Raw genomic sequence first — 22,369 nt, 5'->3', positions numbered from 1 at the left:
AAGGCTGCGTCTTTATTTCCACTGAATGACTTTATTTTGGTTCTGTAGAGTACTGTCAAATATGCAGGACATGGCAACTATATACATTTCTTCTTTTTTTTTGAAAGTTAATTCTCTTTTTATAATATGTTACTTTAAAAAAGATTTATTCATTTATTTGAGAGGAAGAGTTAGAGACACCATCCACTGGTTCATTCTCCAGATGGTCGCAACGGCCAGCACTGGGTTGATCTGAAGCCAGGAGCTTCTTCTGGACTCTCCCATGGGTACAAGGGCCCAAGCACTTGGGCCATCCTCTGCTGGTTTCCTAGCATACTAGCAGGGAGCTGAATTGGAAATGGAGCAGCTGGGACTTGAACTACCCCCCATATGGGATAACAGTACTGCAGGCAGAGGCTTAACCCCTCTCTTTTAAAAAATTCCTTTACTTGAAAGGCAGAAGTGGTGGGGGTGGTCTTTTATCCACTGTTGCACTCTGGGCAACAGCCAGGGCTGTGCCAGGCTGAAGCCAGGAGCCTGAATCTCAAACTGGGTCTCCCATGTGGATGGCAAGAATCCAAGTACTTGAGCCATATCCTCCCAGGGTTTGAATTAGCAAGAAGTGGTTACTGGGAGAGGAGCTGGGACTGGAACCCGGTACTCTGATGTGGGATACAGGGTTTTAACCACTGAGCCAGATATTTGCCCCTAATATATATGTGTGTGTGTATATATTATGTGTATATATATGTGTGTGTATATTATGTGTATATATATGTGTGTGTGTGTGTATATATATATATATATATGAAATTTCCAGAGTTCCACTTAGGAAAAGAGTTCTCATCTGTCATTCAACTAGAATATAAGCTCAATGAGAGAAGAATTTTCATCACCTTGGTTCAGGGCTGTGTGTATCCAGAACTTGGAACACTGCTTGGAAAATACTATGCACTTAATAAATATTTGTAGAATAAATGAATGAACCAATGTTTCCTCAGAAAGTTCAAGCAGCACTGTCCATAAGAAACGGCAAACAACTGAGCACAGTGAGAGATCTGCCAGAGGCACAGCTCGGACTGAGCCCATGTGTTGATTTTCTAAACAAGATACGCAGAAGGCAATTGGCGTTTGTCCCCCATAAAACCATTCAAATAATGACAGTAACAACGGTAATAACATTAACAACTCTTGCCCCCTTAAGATAAGTTGCTGCATCTTGGAAAAAAAGGTAACCCTATCTCGAGATTCATTTAATCCTTGCTCTAAATTTATACAACATTTCAATGCCTACACATTTATGAGGAGGTTTTATGGAGTAAGCGGATTTTATGGAGTAATCTGGTGCAGAGACACAGAGGACATTCTTCTGCCCAGGGCAGCAGGGAGCAGAGACGGCAATCACTAAAGGAGAAGGGACAGATGCATGGACAGAGAAAGATATTGAAAGCAATTAGCAGGCCAGGGCTTCCCTGCTTCCTTGACTCCTCATGCTCACCCCCAACACTATAATACAGAATTCCGTGAGCTGCAATGCACAAGGACTGAACTGCAGGTGGCCCAACTTCTAGTTCCCGACTAACTCACCCCCGCCAGCACAAGCAGCCACTCTCTGGAGCACGGATGGCAATAGCTGGCACGGTCAGATGGCGCAGCCACAGGTTGTCTCTGCAGATAAGTGCATCAGCCTCAACACACCACAGCCCCATCCTCAGGGCTCTACTCTTTTTTTTGTGACCACAACTCCCTAGGGTGGAAAACAAGTTCTAGCCCAAGTGTGGAGTCACCAGGATCAAAGCTCATCCCTGTGTCACTATTATTAAAGCCATATCAGGACATCACCAGGTGTCAAGAATAAAGCGGCCATGCAGAGCAGGCAGAACAGAGACTTGACGTGTGTGGGTCTCACTGTGTCCCTGCTGAACTGGAACCTACCCGTTTATTCATTGGCATGAGCCCAGAGGGGCCTTTACCTTCCCTTCCTCACTGGTTCCTTTCCTTCCCCCCGTTCTACTGCACTTCCAGGAAGGACAAGGAGCCAGGAAGGCGGGTTCAAGGACAAGACCATGTCCTTGTGTCCTAGTCTCAGCCCAGTCTCACGGTGTATCTCCGTCAAGTGCCTGGGCAGACAGTGTTCTCCCGTGTTTGTGCTGGAACGAGGGCCTGGGGTGCTGTCTTGGGGCTGAAACACCACAGAACTCACATCAAAGATCTCGCCTTACTTTCATTTTCAAGGTTTTCACACCCAGCAACGGTAGGGGGGGAGGGGAGAAAAGCACCAGGACAGTATGTCAAATGGTCACTCCTCTTCAGGATGAAGGAGGAACAGGAGCCCTTCCGAGCACAGGAAATGGGGTGACAGGAAGGTCACGTCCTTCATTCAGGTGACTCACGCCAGGCACCCTTCCAGATGCTGGTGATACAAAGAGAACCAAGCAGCAAGGTCCTTGCCCGCACAGGGCATCGTTCTAACGGGGGAGACCACTTAATGTTACAGAGACCTCGGGGTGCACGTTTCGGAGCCGCTGAGCAGACCAAGGCTCTTCCTTCGTGAAGCCTACACTATGGTAGCAGAGACAACAATATGAACACAGAATCAGCGTAGAATCAAAATCAAGTTGCTCTTTTTTTCTTAAGCTTCGGCCCAAATACAAGCCCCCTCAGTGCAGGCCGCATTGGTAAGGAAGGAAACGCACGTGGTAGCCGCTGTGTTCCTATTAACTGCCCCGGCCCCTGCATTAAATAAGTATTTCAGAGTTGACACCGTGTCAAACTCGTTTTGATACTCATTTTGATACTTTCTACAGGTACTTGCACCTGACCAGCCCTCAATAAATAATAGTTCATTGCTAAGCTGGACAACTTGTCAGTTTTGAGTATAATCTAAGCTTGCCAGAGGCAAAAGGAGAGACCAGATAGCCAAGGAGGAAACCTCCACATCAACTCTTAGCACCTGAAGTGAACCACAAGTGCCTTACACATACTTTGACTCCCGTCCAGATCAATGTGCTGAGGCCCATTAGCTCGGAAAATGCAGTCCGACTCCCTTGAAGCTCTAGGTTCGAACCATCAGGTGTTGGGGCCTATCAGGGGGTCTGCAGTGGGTCTATTCTGGGGGCCAGCAGTGAGGGGCAGGGCTGTGACTAGGGGAATGCTCAATGCTGAGACCATTGTATTTGTCCAGAGAAAAATACTAACTTGGCAGTTTTTTGAGCTGCCAAAGGCCCAGTATGAGGAAGACGTGTATGTAAAGCTCTCTAGGTGTTGAGGAAGTCACTTTTAACTGGACATAAGAAGTTCTAAAAGCTTTGCTAAGAAACTGTCATGGATCTTTTTAAAAATCGTTCTTAGCACCATTTTAAGGCTCCTTGGACCCAACTGAAGCTGTCTGCTCTGGGAGTCCTGTTTGAGGGTAAAAGTGGAGGAGCCACTCCAAAGGACAACATTCTCATTTCAGCGGTCAGACACTGTAATGAGAAAAACTTAACAGAACGGCAGTAGGAAATCTCCAGAAACGAGTAAGTTGAGCCCTATGGAAGTAAATCAAGGGCCAGGCCTCCTCCTGGTCAGGGGGAAGTGGACACAGCTGCCAGTAAATGACAGCCTCCCTTGGAATTCACCCCTTCAACAAGCCCAATACCCCTGGCAGGCTTGTGAGTTCTTTACTGCTAACCAGAGGTGAGTTCTTAAGTCTGCCACATTTAAATAATATTCTATTTTTTAAAAAAAGAAGAAGAAGAAGATTGGTTTTCAGGAAAACCTTACATGAAAAGATTTCGGCATCATTAGTCACTAGGGAAAGGCATGTCAACACCATAAGGACATGCCAATGAGACCTCTAATCTAGAAAACCCAAACCAACAGGTTTTGGTAAGGACGTGCAAAAATTGGAACCTCTGTGTTACACTGCTGGGATTGCCAAGTGGTGCATCACATGTGGAAAACAGTCTGGGGGGTGGCACTGTGGCACAGTGGGCCAAGCCTCCGCCTACAGCACTGGCATCCCACATGGGTACCAGTTCATGTCCTGGCTGCTCCTATTCTGATCCAGCTCTTTGCTTGTAGCCTGGGAAAGCAATGGAAGATGGTCCAATTGTCTTGGGTCCCTGCACCCATGTGGGAGACCCAGAAGAAGCTCCTGGCTCCTGGCTTCTGATTGGTGCAGCTCCAGCTGTTGCAGTCATCTGGGGAGTGAGCCAGTGGATAGAAGACCTCTCTCTGTCTCTCCCTCTCTCAGATAAATAAATCTTAAAAAAAAAGTCTGGAAATTCCTCAAAAAATTAAACATTGAGCTACCCCATGTCCAGTGATTGAATCCCAACAGCTATGCACCCTACAGAACTAAAAACGTCACTCAAAAACATGTTCACAGCAGCATTGTTCAAAATAGCCACAGGTAGAACAACTTAATGTCCATCAATGGGTGACTGGATAAATAAAATGTGGCACATCCATATAACGGAATATTATTCGGCAGTACAAACAAATGAAATGCATGCTATGACAAGGATGACCCCTGAAATCGTTATGCTAAATGAAAGAAGTCAGATATAAAATACTTTGCATTTTATGAAATTATTTATAAGAAATGATCAGAATAGGCAAATCTATAGAAATGGAAAGTAGATAAGGATTAGCCATTCTCGGGAGGAAGGAGAATTGAGATGGGCTGTAAACAGATACAAAGTTTCATTTTGGGGTAAGAAAAATCAGGTAACTGGTGATGGCTGCACAATCGGGCATATATTAAAAAAATACCTTTGTCGACTTTTAAAATGATTGATTTTATGTCTTATGAAGTTTTCTGTTCTGTGAATTGTACCTCAATTTTTTTAATTAACAACAACAACAAAAAAAAAAAAAACCTAAAAACCTTGCTTTTGCCTTAGCTTTCTGCATTTACCTCTTACGTAGTGAAGATTTAGAGGTGCTGCCTTAAAGCTGAAACGCACAGGTAATGCTCAAAGCACCCTCATCTCATAACTGTCTTTCTAAGCACACTTAGTCCAAAGCCCCACAGACAAGTCAAAACCACAAGTGGGAAACATGCTGACTCCAGATAACATTTAGAAGCTTTTAATTTCTATTTTTAATATAAGCATTGTCTTGGTGAGGCTTACATTATGCAGACAATGAAGCTCAACAGAAGGGGCTTTCAAGGTAACAACAGTACAGTCTTCCAAGACCTCCACAGTTCAACACGTTCCTGACTGGGTTACAGCACTACTAGCCTGCTCACTGCCTTCCACAGCGTCTTTCTAGGAACTTTTCTACATTCTCATCCCCAGATGAACTCTTAAACTGGCTCCCTTAGCACAATCTAGAATGTGCATGGCACCTCATGCAGCATTTTGTACACCGTATGAGTAAAATCACTTTCATTTCACAAAGAATCATAGCATGCGCCCATCATCTCTGCAGCAATGACACCGCTTTGTGGTCTCTGGTATCAACGGTCTGAAACCAGTACCCATTCCTGTTCACACAGACCTGGGTGAGAGCTTTAAATAGATTATCCTGATCAATTACCAGCGAGCAGACATAGAGCTTTCAGTGACCCATCCGCGCTGTTGCCACTAATTAGCATTGCTGTGATGTTTCCTTGAGTAAAGAATAAAGAAAGGAATAAACCTTAATCTAGTTAATTAACACTATGTGCTTGCTTTCTTTTACAGAAAAACTGCCAAGTCATTCACAGGAGGAATAAAACAGTATTAAGAGTTATTCATTTGAGGGAACTTCAGAAAGTTTGTAGAAAATGAAATTAAAAGTGAATTCTCTTTTGGTGCCAAAATTAAATAAATGAACAAATCAAGTGAAAACCATAATTATGTGCTCCTTCTAAAAGTCTGTGGGAAATGCAGAATATGAAAAACTACGCATGGATTTCAAATTTTTTGCACCAATAAACTTAGCCTTAAATTCTTCTTTCCCAGGAACTTCAAAAAGTGTATAATCAGTATCAGAAAAAAAAATGCACAACGATCAATGATGAGATGCTGAAATGGTTGCCAAATTTCTCACATTTTCCCTCACACTTGATTTTCCTACGTAGCTGCAAACGAGTAAGCAGGCAGACGTAAAGTGCTCGCTTCTCACTCTGACATGGTCAAGGCAAGGGGAAGCTGCTCTGAGCCCCACCAGGAACAATTATTCCGTAATGCACAGCGCCTTCAGAATTTCTGGCAATCTAGTAAAGATGCTGGGGATTTGTGTAAAATAAACAAAGGCGCTGATGCTTATTATATTTTATTTAGAAAAACAATTCGGGCATGGACATTGAACTGTACCTTTTCTTTGGTGCACTTTTCAAATGATAATTTCTTCCACTGTCACCATTAAATCTTAATCCATTCCAGCTCCTTGCATGGGTCATTGAGTCTATATGTACTGCTGTTATTTTAAAATGTTTCCCCTTGGTAGGGAAAGAGGGGGAGAAAAGATGTTGAGAGCCAGATGGGCCTCTTCACAGTTCATTTATCAAACCTAATACGCTGGGCTCCACCCTCCTCTCACTCACTATTGCGGTTAAACTTCCATATAATTTGGTAATCATTTTCATTATCAGAGAGTGACCCGAAAGCAGCCTTTTCTGGGATACCCCGTCCTTGCAGCTGCTCTTTCTCTGCCTTTTCCTACAGTAGACCCTAAGAGCCTCAGAGTTTATTAGCTGCAGACTGACCTTTGGGTTGCGGGGGTCAGGAAGGGGTCAGATGAGAGGGCTTGCTCAGTTCTTTAAAAGCTGTAACAAGCTGTCCATCAGGCGGAGTGGACTGTATAAACAAAGCCAAATCTTCAGAAATTCTGTACCACTTCTGTTAACACTTACCCTGCATTCACACAGCTTCTCCTGGATGTACTTTGGATCATTCAACTCCGGGGAAGTGAACAGACAGCCTAATAAGCCTATTTGGAGAGGGTTGTTTATGGGATTACCGAGCTTGGGGAAGGAAGCCCACAGCACTCAGATGTGCCTCTAGGATCGCAGGGTTGTGTGACACTGTGACAAACTCGGTTACCCCGAGTCATGCAGAATGGACACTTTTCTCCAAAAGCAAAATGATAGGGAACATATGCTTTTGGTTTGAGAGATTTCAGTCGAGGCCCAAACAATGGCTCAGCTCCTGGCTTGAGAGAGACACAAATATTTTACAACTGAGTTTACCAGTTTCACTTAAAATAGTCTCCCTGATGTCATGATCGCCAATGAACCTGCTCAGGAGACGGTTTATTGCAACAGACTTACACTGAAGCGATTGCCAGCTGTGGAGTCTCAGCTGACCCAAATTTCTAGAAGTTCTTCGGTTCCCAGCTCGTGCTCTAACGTGCAATATAAGGTAATTAGAGTCATCTGTATTTAACTTTCAGCAGGGGGAAAAAAAATTCTATTATCTAATCTAAACGATCCCCTGGTAGCTTTGATGAAAATAAAATACTGTAACCTACTGCCTGGCCTTTGGTGAGTGCTAATTATTTTCTGTCAAAGCACATTTTTCCTTGTGTAATTCCGAAGTACACAACAGGCCAATCTCCAAAACACAGGCAGCTCAGTCTGGGCTGCCCGTGGACATTTTCTAACTTTCACCACCACCCCGACTGATGGCTACTCGAGGCAACGTGCGATTCGAGATGGCCAGACGAGGATGCTCGGAAGACGAAAATTCGAGAGGCGTGTGGTGACCGCCTGCGGGTCCCAAGCGCCCGGAGAAGCCTCAGCTCAGTCACTGGGATGGGGATGGTCAAACGGGGCTGCAGCAGGCTCGGGGGGCGAGGACGGCGGTTACTTAGAACGCGGAGGACACTTCTCTTTGGGAGCTCGCAAGACATCGCCCTCTGGAGATTGGCTTTCAGGTGTTTAGTTTTAAGGGGCTCTGCGTAATGTCAGCTGCTAAGCTTGCTCTTTCCTCCTCCCCTACCACAAAGGACTTGAGAATTTCTGTTCCAGATGCTAGACTACATCCACTTCAACACTGGCTCCAGCTCCTGATGGAACTGTTACCAGTGAAGGCAGAAACGCTGACAGCAGGCTCCGTGGAGACAGGCCGCTCTGGCCACGTTGTCTGATGATTTGGTGTCTTCGGAAATTATTGTTAACACACCAAATGCACTCAACAAAAGCATCCGTGGACACTCTCTCTGTCTCTCCCCCCTCACCCCTTCTCTCTCTCATGCTTTGGAGGGAAGAGAGATGCTTTGGGAGAGAGATTATAGTGAAATTCTATCTTCCCTTTTTTTTTTTTTTTTAATTTAACAAGAACTATCATGGGAAAGATAGAAAATGTCAGAGAAGGAAACCTCTTAGTCTGCACACTGATATTCCATTATTTTAATAAAGCATGTATACTTTAATGAATACAAGTAAATTATAATACAAAGAAAATTTTAAGTGAATTGGTACGAGTTAAATTAAACATTGGCTGGTCGCTGCTGTCGCTGAAACTGTCATTTACTCTTTCCACCAAAATGGAGAGGGGTGAGTGGAATCGCTGGGAATTTTCCACTATTATTTAAATACAAGCCTGAATTCAGAGATAATACACATACCTGGAGAAGCAGATTTCTGATACCAATCAGAATCAATACTTCATACTATCGGCCTAGAAAATGCTCATCTTCAGCCCAGTTCAGACAAATCTATTTTGACAATTCTTCCCAGTAAAGCCATCAATCAGTGTAAATGCCATTGCATGAAGTCAGGTGAAGAATATTATGGTTATCAATAAATGTTTTTGACTCCCAGGAACAGAGAATGAATATTTGAGTGTTAGGGAAGAATGTGAGACAGCATACAGCACAGTCTTCCGGATTTCCTCTTCCTTAGCACAGGGACGGAGGGCGATTCAACAGCTTGGACAAACTACAGAGCTAAAGGACAACCTCAACGTGCTAGGAAACTAGTTCCATCCATCCACGTATCAACCGTTTCTCAAAAAAGAGGATAATGTGGTGCTTATCGTGCCAGCATCAGTTCTGTAAGAGCAACTTTCCACCAGTAGCAGCTTTCTAACGCAGGCAACTCCACATGGAAACAAAGTGTGCTGAGGCAAAAACAATGCCTATTTCGTCAATTCTACAAATGGGGTTATAAATGGACCTACTTTGCACCAAGTGACCCAAGAGCACTGTGCGGGTTTCCCAGACATCTGGTCTACCCAAATACCCAGATTTGGGGTCTGCTGATTACAAAGCATCCTTCCGGCTCAGGTACTTAAGCACATTATGCTCAAGATGCAAACATTTATGCTAAATGTTATACCTACGGATAAATCATATACACACCCAGGCAGCGTCACGGGTCATTACAACTAATGTAGGTACCATGGACAGGAAAGCTAACTAGCTGAAATGGTCTTCAACGTGCTTATTTTTCTTGATCCCTCAAATGAGAGGGAAGAGACCAACTGGAAGGAGGGGTTTCGCCACATATAGCCCCTGTGTGTCAGGGACAACAAATCCCCATCTCCCAGCAGAACTGACCTGGCATGCCATTCCCTCCGCAGGTTCTGACGGGTGGTGAGTGGGGCAAGGATGGCCGTCAGGATCTCATTCCTTTGTTCCACGGGGAGCCCCTCTCTTTTAACCTCATGAAGCACAGCATTTGTCTAGGAGAAATGATCCAAAAAAAGAGAAAGAAAAGGTGAAAAATTAATAATAAAAAAAAGCCCATAAGCAAATAAGGACAGTAAATCAATGGCTTTTTTATTACAGTTCCCCTGCTACCAAATCAATACAGTAAATGATGGACAAAAATGGCCGGCATATATTTTGTATTTAATCAATGTACATGGCACATAAGGTAAAGTCTAAAGCTCCATTGCCTTAAGTAACACATCAAGATACTGTGCATTCTCACTCTAATTTTCTCAGCACACCAACGATTTTTTTTTCCCTTGGGAATTGCCTACCACGAGCTATTATTAGAAATGATTTTCACGTACGTTTCACTGTGAGTTGCTTGTTTTCCCTTTTCAAAAACGAACAGTCTGACTTTTGCTCTGTTTCCTGCCATCCAGCTGAGGCTTTCTGCACTGCCTCTCTTATTTGAATCATTACTTTCAATTTCTACCCATGCCAGTGATTTTTTTGGTGGTGGTGGGGAAGGTGGTAGTAATAGCTGGATTCACTTATTTTCCTTGAGTGTTGCAAAGCAAGATCTTGCAAAGAAATAAACAAAAGCACAAAACTCAGAAAAAAATATGATATCTCAAGGAACATCTTTGGATGTTATAGATGTTTTTAATTTGAAGTTAGCATGGCCTCTTTGGAGATTTTATAGCTAAGGCAACTGCTAAAAGGAATTAAGTTGTCACATTCTGTGTTCTAGTCGCTCTATATACTCCTGAGATAAGGGATGCCAATACATTTGTTTACTTAAAAGAGCACACTCTCAATTTGGCTCTCGTGTCACTTGCAATGCTACCTCTTTACTCCACTACAGCACTTCATAGTGCATATTCAGTAACTCTGAGACAACACGGAGGGGACGTACAGTGAACGCTTGTTTTCGTTGCCTACATCCATCCCCAGTGATCCTTTGTCTGGCAACAACACCCAGAACTCCTCTAGGGGAAGCCTTTTCTTGTGTTGTACATAGTCTTGGAGGGTCTGTTAACCACAGCGCCCTGCCCCTACTAAGGGTGTGAGCCTGACCAACTTGATGCTCTTTTCCAGGGCTTAAGACTCTTGAGCAGAATGACAAAGAGAGGAGGAAAGAACTGATTTCTCTAGTTCCTATCACCCCTCAGAATATCCCTGATTGTCCTGAAGCTTCTGGGTCTAGAACATTGTTTTCCTTTGATACTCTGAGTTATCCAATACCCTTTCGATATAATCCCATTTTATGTAAATTCACCAGGATCTGTTTTTGTTGCTTATAATAATAATAATAGTGATAATAAATAAATCTTCCTGATACAGATAAGGCAGGAAATAGAATCTCCAGTTTGAAGGATCCTATGTAACTTCACTCACACTAGCCAGGTACAGGATCACGATTTTTGCCTCCTAGATCCAATATTAGCCCCACTACACTGGGGGATAGGCCCAGTTGGACCTCAGCTAACTTTCATGGCAACAACATTTTCAGCCCAGCCTCCCAGCACAGGGAGGAATGCCCCAGCTTCTCAGTTCCATTCCAGTACATGAAACCCAAGACTGAGTAGCTGCAAATTCAAATACTGACTCAGGCCCGACAGAACAAGTTAACAGGAACAAGTTAAGCAGAAGATACTCAAAGAGAGCTCCTGCTATTCAGCCACTGTTCAGCTCTGGCCAAGTCTGCCATTCAGAAAAGCTGTCTCAGAGCCATACTCATGAATTTTCAAAATAAACAAGAATTTTATTTTGATTCTTTAAATGTGAAAACTCCTAATTTTATAGATGTTGAAAACTCATTTAAAACAAAAATTAAAATAGCATTTGGGCAAAACAAGAAGCACCAATGGGCTAAATGGAACTCAGGCAGCTACCGATTTAATATCTTTCATTTTAAACAGATATTTAATTTCAGACAGGGCTGGGCATCAATGGATATCCTAACAACAGTATTGCTTTTCATCTGTGACACCACACCCTTCATGGACTTAAAGTCGGAAGGATGCTGATAAAGTCATGTGATTTATCACAATACCTGGGGATACATATTATTCAATGAAAATGCAAAAACTTGTAAAATAAAAGGCAAGAACATGATGAAAATAAAAGTATTTTTCCCTTTGAAACAATTAAAATATTTCTTGTTTAAAAATGCATGTAGGGGCTGGCGCCGCGGCTTAATAGGCTAATCCTCCGCCTGCGGCGCTGGCATCCCGGGTTCTAGTCCCAGTCGGGACGCCGGATTCTGTCCCGGTTACCCCTCTTTCAGGCCAGCTCTCTGCTGTGGCCCAGTTGTGCAGTGGAGGATGGCCCAAGTCCTTGGGCCCTGCACCCACATGGGAGACCAGGAGAAGCACCTGGCTCCTGCCTTCGGATCAGCATGGTGTGCCAGCCGCGGCAGCCATTGGAGGGTGAACAAACAGCAAAGGAAGACCTTTCTCTCTGTCTCTCTCTCACTGTCCACTCTGCCTGTCCAAAAAAAAAAAAAAAAAAAAATCATGTAAAGCAGCCACCTTCAATGTCAGCATCCCATACGAATGGGTGCTTGTTTGAGACCCAGTTGCTCCACTTCCAATCCAGCTCCCTGCTAATGGCCAGGGAAAAGCAGCAGAAGATGGGCCAAGTGGTTGGGGCTCCATGTGGGAGACCCAGTGTGCCTCGGATTGAATGCCACCTTGGCTTCCCTTCCAACGTCCTACTAATGCTCACACTAGGAGCCCAAGATGATGACTCAAGTACTTTGGTCCCTGCAACCCATGTGGGATTCAGATTGAGCTCCTGGCTCCTGATTCAGATCTAGCTGTTGTGGTCATCTGGGGAATGAAGCAGGTGATGGAAGACTGATATCTTGTGTCTGCTCTCTCTCCCCAGCAAGTGCTACCTAGCACCACCACGTGTAATACCCATGGCCCATATCACACAGTCTGGAATCAGTGTCCTAGGGCGCAGTGTTTTTTAAACGCTTTGTAGATAAATCTATTTTCTCTCCAAATGTGTTCTTCCATGGAACTCTAACACCTTCAGCAAACAAAACAGGAGCGGTTCTTTTTGAAGTTTGTGTGGAGGATCTGGAGGCGCTCCCGTTGATATGTGGCATCTCTTCAGAACCCCAGGTCACCATGACATACAACTGCTAACCCCAACCCCAACCCCAACCCCAACCCAAGAGCATATGAAACAGCATTCAAGAGTTTTAACAGTTTATAAATTACTGGTAGGAATGCAAGATACTCCCCATTCTAATAAGCAGTTTGATAGCTTCTCATTAAGTTAAACATATTTTTAACATGATCTTGCTACCCATTTCTAAAGGATTTATCTAAAGAAATGAAACATACTCACACAAAAACATGTACAACAATGTTTATAGTTGTTAAATGTTCTATTATTTCACTTATTTGACATTCTGGAAAAGGCAAAACGATAGGGACAGAGAACATATCAGTAGTAACTGGGGAACAGGTTAGATGAGGGAGAGCATGAGGGAATGGCTGGTGACCACGGAACTAGTCTTATCCTGACTGTGGTTGTAGCTACATTAATTTATCAATAAGGGAAAACTCATAATTGGATACCAAAAAATAACCATTTTATTGTTTGAAAATTTCATAAAATTAAAAAGCATTTATTTGAGAAGCAAAGACTAAGAGAAAAAGAGAGAGAGAGAGAGAGAGAGATGGCTCCCATCCTCTGGTTCATTCCCCAAATGCCCCCAACAGCCAGGGCTGCACATGGGTTGAAGCTGGGAGACTTCAAAATCTCCCAGTGGATGGCAGGAACCCAATGGCTCAAGCCAAAACGTTTGCCTTCCAAGTTCTTTATTAGCAGGAAGCTGAACTCAGGAGCTGCAGCCAGGAATGTTTAAGATTTTACTTATTTATTTGAGAGGTAGAGTTATAGAAAGAGAGGTCTTCCATCCACTGGTTCACTCCACAAATGGCCACAACAGCCAGAGTTGAGCTGATCTGAAGCCAGGAGCCAGTAATTATCCACCTTTCGAGAAATAACTCAAATGACACTCCTTTTTGAAGTCTTTCATGAGCCACATCTTTCCATCAAATTAAGAAAATAAGTAGGGTTGATCACCCTTCTTAAGCACCCTGGGGCTCTGAGCATCTCACAAACCATGTCACACTCCACTGCACTTGCTTTTTCATCTTCCTCCAGATGCGAGCCCCATTGGAACAGACAGGGCCCATGGCCATTTCTTAATATCCTCCAAGGTGCCTAGTTTGGCAGCGCACCTTGGAAGTAGACTCCTGATCTATGCCTTTGAATAAATGAAGCCAAACGACATGCTAGAACATGTCTCGTGAGCAAGGTGAACAATCGAGCCAGGGAGTGCTATTTTAGGTCTAAAACAGTATCTGAAATAATCTTTCACTTGATTCAAACTATTCCTGAAGACAATTCTATGAAAGAAGTTCTAAAAAGTACTTTTCAGCAATAGAATCAAGGAATAAGAAATATATGCCCCCCACTAGGTGACAGTTAAAAGGGATGGAGGTGTCTAAAAATATACAGTTTCACTATACTGTGATCACACTTAATCTATGCACACCCTCCTAATATGCCCAAGGAAGGAGCCTCGCTTTCTCCATTTCACTTGAGGAAACCACTATGGACTCTGGCGATACATATCCTCCTAAGGACCCCGGAGAATTCCCCCAATGTCTTCAGTTTCTCCTGGCTCAAAATTTTATGCACAAAACCAAAGGGGGAAAAAAATCCCACAACCAGAGAGAGAGATTGAGAAGAAAAGGATCAAAACTCTAAGGAGTCTTGAGTTTCACATTTGTCTTGGAAAAGTCTCCCAATTCTGAATTTATTCAAATAAAACTCGGCAGTTCACCCACTTCTGGTTGAATACATTGTTACATTCAATAACTTTGAATGTCTCCTAGTTCTAGGGTATCACAAAGAAAGCACATACTGATACATGTGCGATATGCAGAATTTGCTGCATGTAAAGTTTTCAGAGTGGAATCCACTCTGAGAAAAGGAGAAATTACAGCAATTACTCTTTACTAATAATTTTTAAAGATGTATTTATTTATTTATCTGAAAGTCAGAGTTACTGAGAGGGAGAGACAGAGACCTCAATAACAATTTTATACAAGTAATGAATTCTTTTAGTTCCTCTGTATATGGATTAACAGTTTCTTATAGGTCCATAACTCCAAAACTTAGGTTTAATCTATCCCTCTTACCAATCAGCCACCTATGTCTAGGGGAACACATCAGATAGGATGGCACTCTACAAATATGTGTGGCTGGCAATCCCTCTGTTCAGGTCATTAATATATATATTCTGCTACTCTTCTTGTAAGTCCCTAAATGCCTATAAACACCAGATCCCAGAATTGCATACCTTTCCCATGTCCCCATCCTCAATACTGTAATGATGGGGAAAACGGTCCTCGGAACACGTTTTATGTACAGAGCTGTCCTGTGTCAGGGTTGTATTTCCCCTCTGCACACACAAATTACTAAGATATGCTCTGACTGATAATGAGGGCTAAAGGTTCAACTTGTGAAGAAACTTGCTTGAAGATGTTATCAGCTGGGAAAGCTATTTCCTAGCATCCACAGTGCCACGGCACTGTCAAAACCCCGGCCAGCCTCCCCTCTTCAAAAGTCCTGCAACAGCTTTTTTTTCCCCTTCTTTCTTTCCTTTTTTTTTTTTTTTTAAAGAAGAAAGGCCCAGAACCCACTGAGATAGCCTTAGTCCCATCAAAGAGAGGTCGAGCTCAGGTCTTCCTTCATTTACTGATTGTCAGTTTAAGACGCCTCTTTTGTGAGGCCTCCGCAGCTCAATGCTGAGTGATGCCTTCACGTTTTCTAAACTGGACTGGACACCACCACCGATTTCCAGCATGCTGGGATCCACAGCCCAGCAGAACAAATAAACATTCCTCCCAACCCCTTTGCCTACCTTATCTCCCTCTCTGGGAGCAGGCGGTTTTTGGGGGTGCTGATGTTTACACAATGTGAAAACTTTCTTTCCTCTGTTTCCTGAATTTGAGAAAACACATCCTGGATGACCTGGGCTAAGAGATAACACCAAAGTCACCACCGGGTGCCCTGTCTACTGGACTACTTAAGGCTACGGTCCTCCGCCTGGCCCAGCCCTCCCCCACTCCTCACGGGGGACTCGCCGAGGAGAGCAGGAGATAAACTCCACTGTCTGGAGAGGGAGGCACAGAGGCAGAAGTCTCCTAGAGGCTGCCAACAAAGCAGGCTTTCATTCCCTCCGGAAGACACACTGGGTTCAGTTCATCTCAAAGGCCTATTTTATTTGAAGGAACATCTCAGCAGACTTCACCAAAGGAACCCTCCAAACTGTACCAGGAAGACAGACTTCAGCACTCATTTCCATCATGTACTATTCAGCTAGGGGAGCTAGCTCAGGGTAATCAAGAATATTTGTCTGCGAGGAAGAAAATGCAGGAAAAACGCTGCTTTGATGAGTCTCCCTAACTCTAAAGGGGCATAAGTAGAGGCACCTAATTCACAAAGCTCTTGTGAAGGTGAGATGAGAGGATCCTGCATATGCAAAATGCTTGATCGACGGTAGAAATTATTATTACCAACAGCAGCAGCAATCCTCGTACATGTAGGAACCAGTACAGAAGATAGGGATGCTGATGTTTTCACAAAACCAAAATCCTCAAAATAGCACGGCCACAATTGAATGATTAATTTTCCCCCGAAAGTACTTGCATAGCGTCTCCCAGTTTTCTCCTCTTCCCAGTGAAGCCATCACTGGACCCCATCTGTTTCCCTGGAATCCAGGGAGCCCCGGCAGCCTGTCTGGCACTGCACACGGTCTCGGGGACAGTCACGTGGGTGACCACTGGAATGCTCAGCCTGCTGGAGGAAAGGATGGCTCGCCTCTGCACATTTCACCTGGGACTCGGGGGCAGCCTAGGAGAGCCAGACCTCCGAGCTCCAGTGGCCAACTCTGGTGTCACAGATGATGGTGAAAAACAGCTCGTGTGTTTGTCAAGGAAAGCAAAGGAAGAAAAAAAATTAGGAAAAGGAGGGAGGGAGAAGGTGAAGAGGGGGAAAAAGTGTTGTTTATAGAAGCCAGCTGCTTGGGCCTTGGCGCCGGCAGCCCCTCATCCTGCTATTTTATGCTTGCAACCCCACTGCCCCCACTGGCACAGGTACAACTCAGTGTTGAATTCAGTGCTTCAGAGAGCACTCGACTGATTTTGTACATGATTAATTGCCAAAGACATGGCTGGCCATATGGAACAGAGAAAGCATCAAGTAATTCATACTTCTGTATGTGATCGCCTGGCCCCTGTTGTTTTAATGTACAGGAAAGAGCTAGTGTAGCACAGCCCTGGTGTCTTGCCCCTGACAGCCCATTAAGAAATCTCAAAGCACCTAGTCGAAGTTATGCTGTTGGCTTTTCAATAGCAGCCTAATAAAACAGAAGCAAAGCTTTCCAACTAGTCTTAAATCTTCCACATACAGTACATTAACTACTGCGGCTAAAACAACGGGCTTCTTATGATAGGAAATGGGATTTGATTTCTAGTCTCTGCATACTTACTGAAAGCTTTTTCTGACCTTTATGGAGTTTACAAAATCATTGTTCTTTCTCCCCCTTGCTTTCCAAGTAGCCTAATAGATTCATTGGCTTCAGTGGAGCCGACTCTTCGGCATGCATAAAGGTGATTCATAGACAGGGGAAAGTTCCAGCAGAAGTCCTCTCACCAGCGCAGCCCAGGGCTCACTCTAGATTCACAAGTACTCTTCTCCTTTAAAGCCAAGAAAACACGAGACCTCTACACTGGGGACAGGGAGCCTCACAGACACCCTTATTGCCCTCACTTCTTTGCCACCACTCTGCAAAACGGATCCATTCCACTCTGGGAAAGAATACCCATTTATTTCCTTCCCCGTTGACCAGGTGACACTCCACTGCCAGCAAGAGGGGAAGGTGCCACCTTAGGTAGGTGCAAGGCAGTCCCAGTGCAGGGTCTATTAGCTTGATCCACTACTAAAGGGTCTGCACTGTTGCCTTCAGCCACAGGGGAAGTTATATATAGTTTCTCTCTCTCTCTCCTACATTATTTTCCTTTCAGGGACTTCTAAATGATAGCACTAAAAATTGCAATACTTCAGTATTTCCTCTGTCAGGTCTGACATGTCTTGGTGGGGATGGTTTTGTTGGCAGTTCCTATCAGAAAATACCTAGACACTGTTTTCTTTTTCTCTTTTTAAATGATTTGTTTATCTGAAAGAGTTACAGAGAGAGGAAGAGAAAGTAAGTGAGAGAGAGAGATGGGGAAAGAGAGGGAGAGAGAGAGGAAGGAAGAGAGAGAGAGAGAGAGAATCTTTTATCCACTGGTTCACTCTCCAAATGGCTTCGAGGGCTGGGGCTGGGCTGGGTCGGGCTGGGCAAGGCCAGGCTGAAGCCAGGGCCCAGGAGCTTCTTCTGGGTCTCCCACACGGATGGCAGGGACCCAAACACTTGGGCTGTCCTCCACTGCTTTTCCCAGGCCATTATCAGGGAGCTGGATCGATGTAGAGCATCTGAGATGCACACCGGCACCCATATGGGATGGCGGTGTCTTTACCCGCTCCGCCATAATGCTGGCCCCTACACAGTCAGTGTCTACTGTCTGTGGATTTTTAGTTGTTAAAATTATCCTCACACCAGAAGCCACCAGATATGGGAGATTCCACTTGGCTGCCTGTTCATTAGCAGGGCTGTGATTGCCTCTGCTGATGAAATGAGCTAACGACCCATTCAGAGCTCCCAGCCAATGGGAAATTCTCTGCCTCTCCGCTTCCTCTCCTTACTTAAAAACTGCTGGCACTTTCCAGGATGAGCAACTCAACCAATAAACAGTATCATGAAACAGAGAGCAGGAGGGAGACTCTTAGAAAAAAACAGAAACAGGAGCACTGAAATTGACTCACTAATATGAGGGAGCTTCAAAAAGTCCACAGAAAATACGTATTATGAGAAAACTACAGAAAGGATTTCAAAAACTTTGCATGAAAATAAACTTATTTTTTAGTTCCATTTTTTTCATGAAAATTTTTTTTCAAAGATTTATTTATTTATTGGAAAAGCAGAGTTACCGGGGGTGAGGGGAGACAGAGAGAGGTCTTTCATCTGCTGGTTAACTCCCCAAGTGGCCCCAACAACTGGTGCTAGGCCAGGCCAAAGCCTGGAGCCTTGTACCCCATCTGGGTTTCTTACAAGGGTAGCAGGGACCCAAGCACTTGGGCCATCTTCCACTGCTTTCACAGGTGCATTAGCAGGGAGCTGGATGGGAAGTGGAGCAGCTGAGACTCCAATATGGGATGCCAGCATTGTAGGTGGCAGCTTAACATACTGGACCACAATGCTGGTCCCTCCATAAGCTTCTTGAAGTACCCTCATATGGCACTACTGAAAAACCCAAGCTCTCTACAAAGAAAAAAAAAAAAAAAGACCTCTCTGCCCATTAGTCAGAAAACAAGTTTTACTTTATTATGGTATGCTCTCTAAAGTGTGGTGATAATGTTATTCCCATTTCAGACTTTCACTCACCCACTTCATGAGGACATGCCCAACAACAATATGCATCAGTGGCAAAAGCACTAGCATGCTAATTCTTGTTTCTTTGCTTTAATTTTCTTTGTATTGATTTGAGAGGCAGAGACAGAGAGACAGATAGCTCCCATCTGCTGTTTCACTCCCCCAAATGCCAGCAACGGTCCCTAGGCAGGGCCAAGGGCAGGAGCTGGGAATCTATTCCAGGTCTCCCATGTGGATGGTAGAAATCCAATCACTTCAGTCATCACCATTGCCGGAATCAGGAGCGGCCCCCCAGAATGGAACCTAGGTACCACGATGTAGTATGCAGGAGTCCTAACCTACATCTTAACTGCGTAGCGAAATGTCCATCCAACATGCGTATTCTTTAAATCTGCAGCTCCCTGTTACTGCAATAGTAGCTCTAATCGATTACACATAAAGCATTTTGCCTATACTTTTATACAAGCATACATGTACATATACACACAATAAAAAAGTAATAAACATGTAAGCATCTTCCTAAAAGTCTCATCCAAGGAAATAAACCCACCAAAGCTGCAAAAAACCTTCAGCGAAGAAAATGAAGTTCTAAAAGGGAGCCAGGGCACTTAGCACTATTACCTGGACCTGGAATTAAGTATGGACGTATCTATATATTTCACACAACGAACAGCAGAACAACAGCCGTCTTCTCTCCAATCAGTTCAGTAGGATGAAAGGCAAAGGCCTTTTCATCAAAAATGATTCACTCCGCAAATGAAGGCAAGGACACTCCCAACCCCACCACAACACACATAGGCCCACTTGCCACTCCTAGGAATCTCGATGCACTAGTCCGCCCGTCTGTTATTTGAAGGCGAAGAATGGTTAGCTACACCCAGCACTAAATAATTGAGCTGATGATGTTTGGTCTAAAAAATGGCTTAGCACTTGCTGATGCCTGGGCAAGGGAAAAGTTACCCAGGATCTCCAGGAGATCAGCTCCCTCCTTCTCCCAAACATCAGTAGCACAAAGGCTGAAGTGGTCTGTCGTGCACACTGGATTATATGAAGTGTAAAACATTGGAGGGAGAGGGGAAGGGGCGGGGTGGAAAAGGCCTTTGAAAGGGAACCGGGGAAAAAGAAATCACACTTGCAAGAGGATCCAGCTGACAGCTCAGTCCCTAACAAGTGAGACAAGTGAATATGTTTGGAAACATTGTGAATGCAGGGAGAGCCCAGGCCTTTTGTCTGCAGCCCTACAGTGTGTCTTTAACCCAACTGCTGCCCGCATCACTGAACATATGTTTTCTACACAAGAACTGAAGCAGAAAAGACTCTTTGTTATAATTCACTCCTTTGTATATATCTGCAACCCCCTCCCTTCCACCCATCCCCTCTTTCAGTAACATCCAAACCAAAGTCCCAGTGGAAATTTTAACTGCTTGAGAGAGTGAAGCCAGAAGGGCCACCTGAGACTTTACTGCTGCCCCCAGGCCTACAGAACTGGTCCCCTCTCGGTGGCAATAAGAACAAGAGCTACATTTACTTGGTGTTCACCACCTGCTGAGCCAACAAGTATCTCACTGACATTATCTCATGCAACCTAGCAATCACCAGGTATGAGCTGCCTTCATTTCCAAGATGAGGAAAAGGGGGCACAAGAGAGGGCAAATGATTCCTAAAAGCCACAAGCAAAGAGCTGAGTTCCAGCCATGTGGAGTTGGAAGTGCCTGTGGGACACTTAGCTGGCAGAGTTCCATACATACATAGGAGCACTATACACACACACACACACACACGAGTTTGGAAAATTCTACCTCCGTACACCATTCTGCACTTTAAATGTCATCATGTCTGAACTGGGATCTGGACAGTACAGAACTCAAATTTAAGTGAAGCCGATGAGTGGGTTTCTTAGCTCTTGGCTGCAGTGAAGAAAAACACTACGGTTGGTGGGTCAGGGGGTCTCCTGTGTCCTCAGTGACTCTGGCATGGGGAAGAAGAGCAAAGGATTGGAAAGCCAGCTGCCTTGGTGATCACGTTGGTCACGGCAAGTTACTTATGGTCTCTGAACCTCGGTTTCCTCATTTGCAAAATGAGAAGATGTGGAGCAGCTACTTGGGAAGGTTGACAAGATGCATTTTTGACACACAAGGCTCTTAAAATAGTACTTGATATGTGGCAACCAGTCACTAAGTGTCAGCCACCATTCTTTCTCCCTAGCATTTTTTTTTTTTTTTGCCAAGATTTAGGATAAATCTAGAGGACTTAGAGCCACAGTAAAGCTAATAAAATCCATCAGCATATTTTATAGTCTCCTCTCTCCCTGTTCAGTGTTACAGTGCATATGTAGCAATCAGTGCCATCTCTTCACTTGGATGCTTTCTGAGTAAGAAGATGATGATGATACAGCAGCTGACATTACTGAGCACTTTCCAACACCAGGTATTGCTCATGCGCATCATACCCTTGAATCCTAACAATAAATCTATGCGTTAGAGGTATCTTCATTTCCATTTTGCAGATGAAAAAAAAATGAAACTCAGAAAGGTTAAGTAATTTGACAAATTTTATACCATTAGTAAGCAATGGAGCCAAATCAAGCCCCAGGCATCATGGCTGGAGCTAGCACATGTGTAAAGTGACTCAGACTACATAAAGTGTTTTCATGAACATTATTTCATTCGGTCCTTATAAATGCTACATGAATTAGGCAGAACAAATATTGTTAACCGCATTTTGAGGCTCAGCTAAAACAACTAGGAAGAGGTCTCAAAAAATTCACAGAAAAACTGAATTAAAAGATAATAAGCAGGTCCGGCATTGTGGCTTAGCAGGTAAAGCTGCTGCCTGCAGTGCCAGCATCCCATAGGGGTGCTGGTTCAAGACCTGGTTGCTCCACTTCTGATCCAGCTCTCTGCTATGGCCTGGGAAAGCAGAAGATGGCCTAAGTCTTTGAGCCCCTGCACCCACGTGGGAGACCCAGAAGAAGCTCCTGGCTCCTGGCTTCAGATTGGCACAGTTCTAGTCATTGCAGCCATTTGGGGAGTGAACCAACACTTGGAAGACTCTCTCTCTCTCTCTCTCTCTCTCTCTGTCTCTCTCTCTCTGTGTTTGTGTGTCTACCCCTTGCTGTACCTCTTTCAAATGAATAAAATAAATCTTCTTAAAAAAAGATAATAAGCATTTCTCTAGGAACTATTTGAAGCCCCTTGATAAATCGTTCAGTATCAAAACTGTGAAAGAGTTGAGCTAAGTCTAGAACTC

General features: G+C 44.1%; 1 protein-coding gene across 8 annotated transcripts in view; it reads right to left on the bottom strand.

Annotated features, from left to right (window-relative positions):
• Positions 1-22,369, bottom strand: part of FTO (FTO alpha-ketoglutarate dependent dioxygenase) — a 416,527-nt gene that overhangs the window by 168,216 nt on the left and 225,942 nt on the right. For all 8 annotated transcript variants that reach the window (XM_089318677.1, XM_070061822.2, XM_070061824.2 and 5 more), the window contains 1 exon segment: positions 9,457-9,581. In XM_089318677.1, the coding sequence (XP_089174803.1) occupies positions 9,457-9,581 (125 nt within the window).

The sequence above is a fragment of the Oryctolagus cuniculus genome, chromosome 18 (genome assembly GCF_051225735.1).
Source record: "Oryctolagus cuniculus isolate XC-2025 breed Fujian yellow rabbit chromosome 18, ASM5122573v1, whole genome shotgun sequence".
Classification (NCBI taxonomy): Eukaryota; Metazoa; Chordata; class Mammalia; order Lagomorpha; family Leporidae; genus Oryctolagus; species Oryctolagus cuniculus.
Note: the sequence above shows the minus strand (reverse complement) of the source record. Positions and strands in the feature narration are given on the sequence as shown.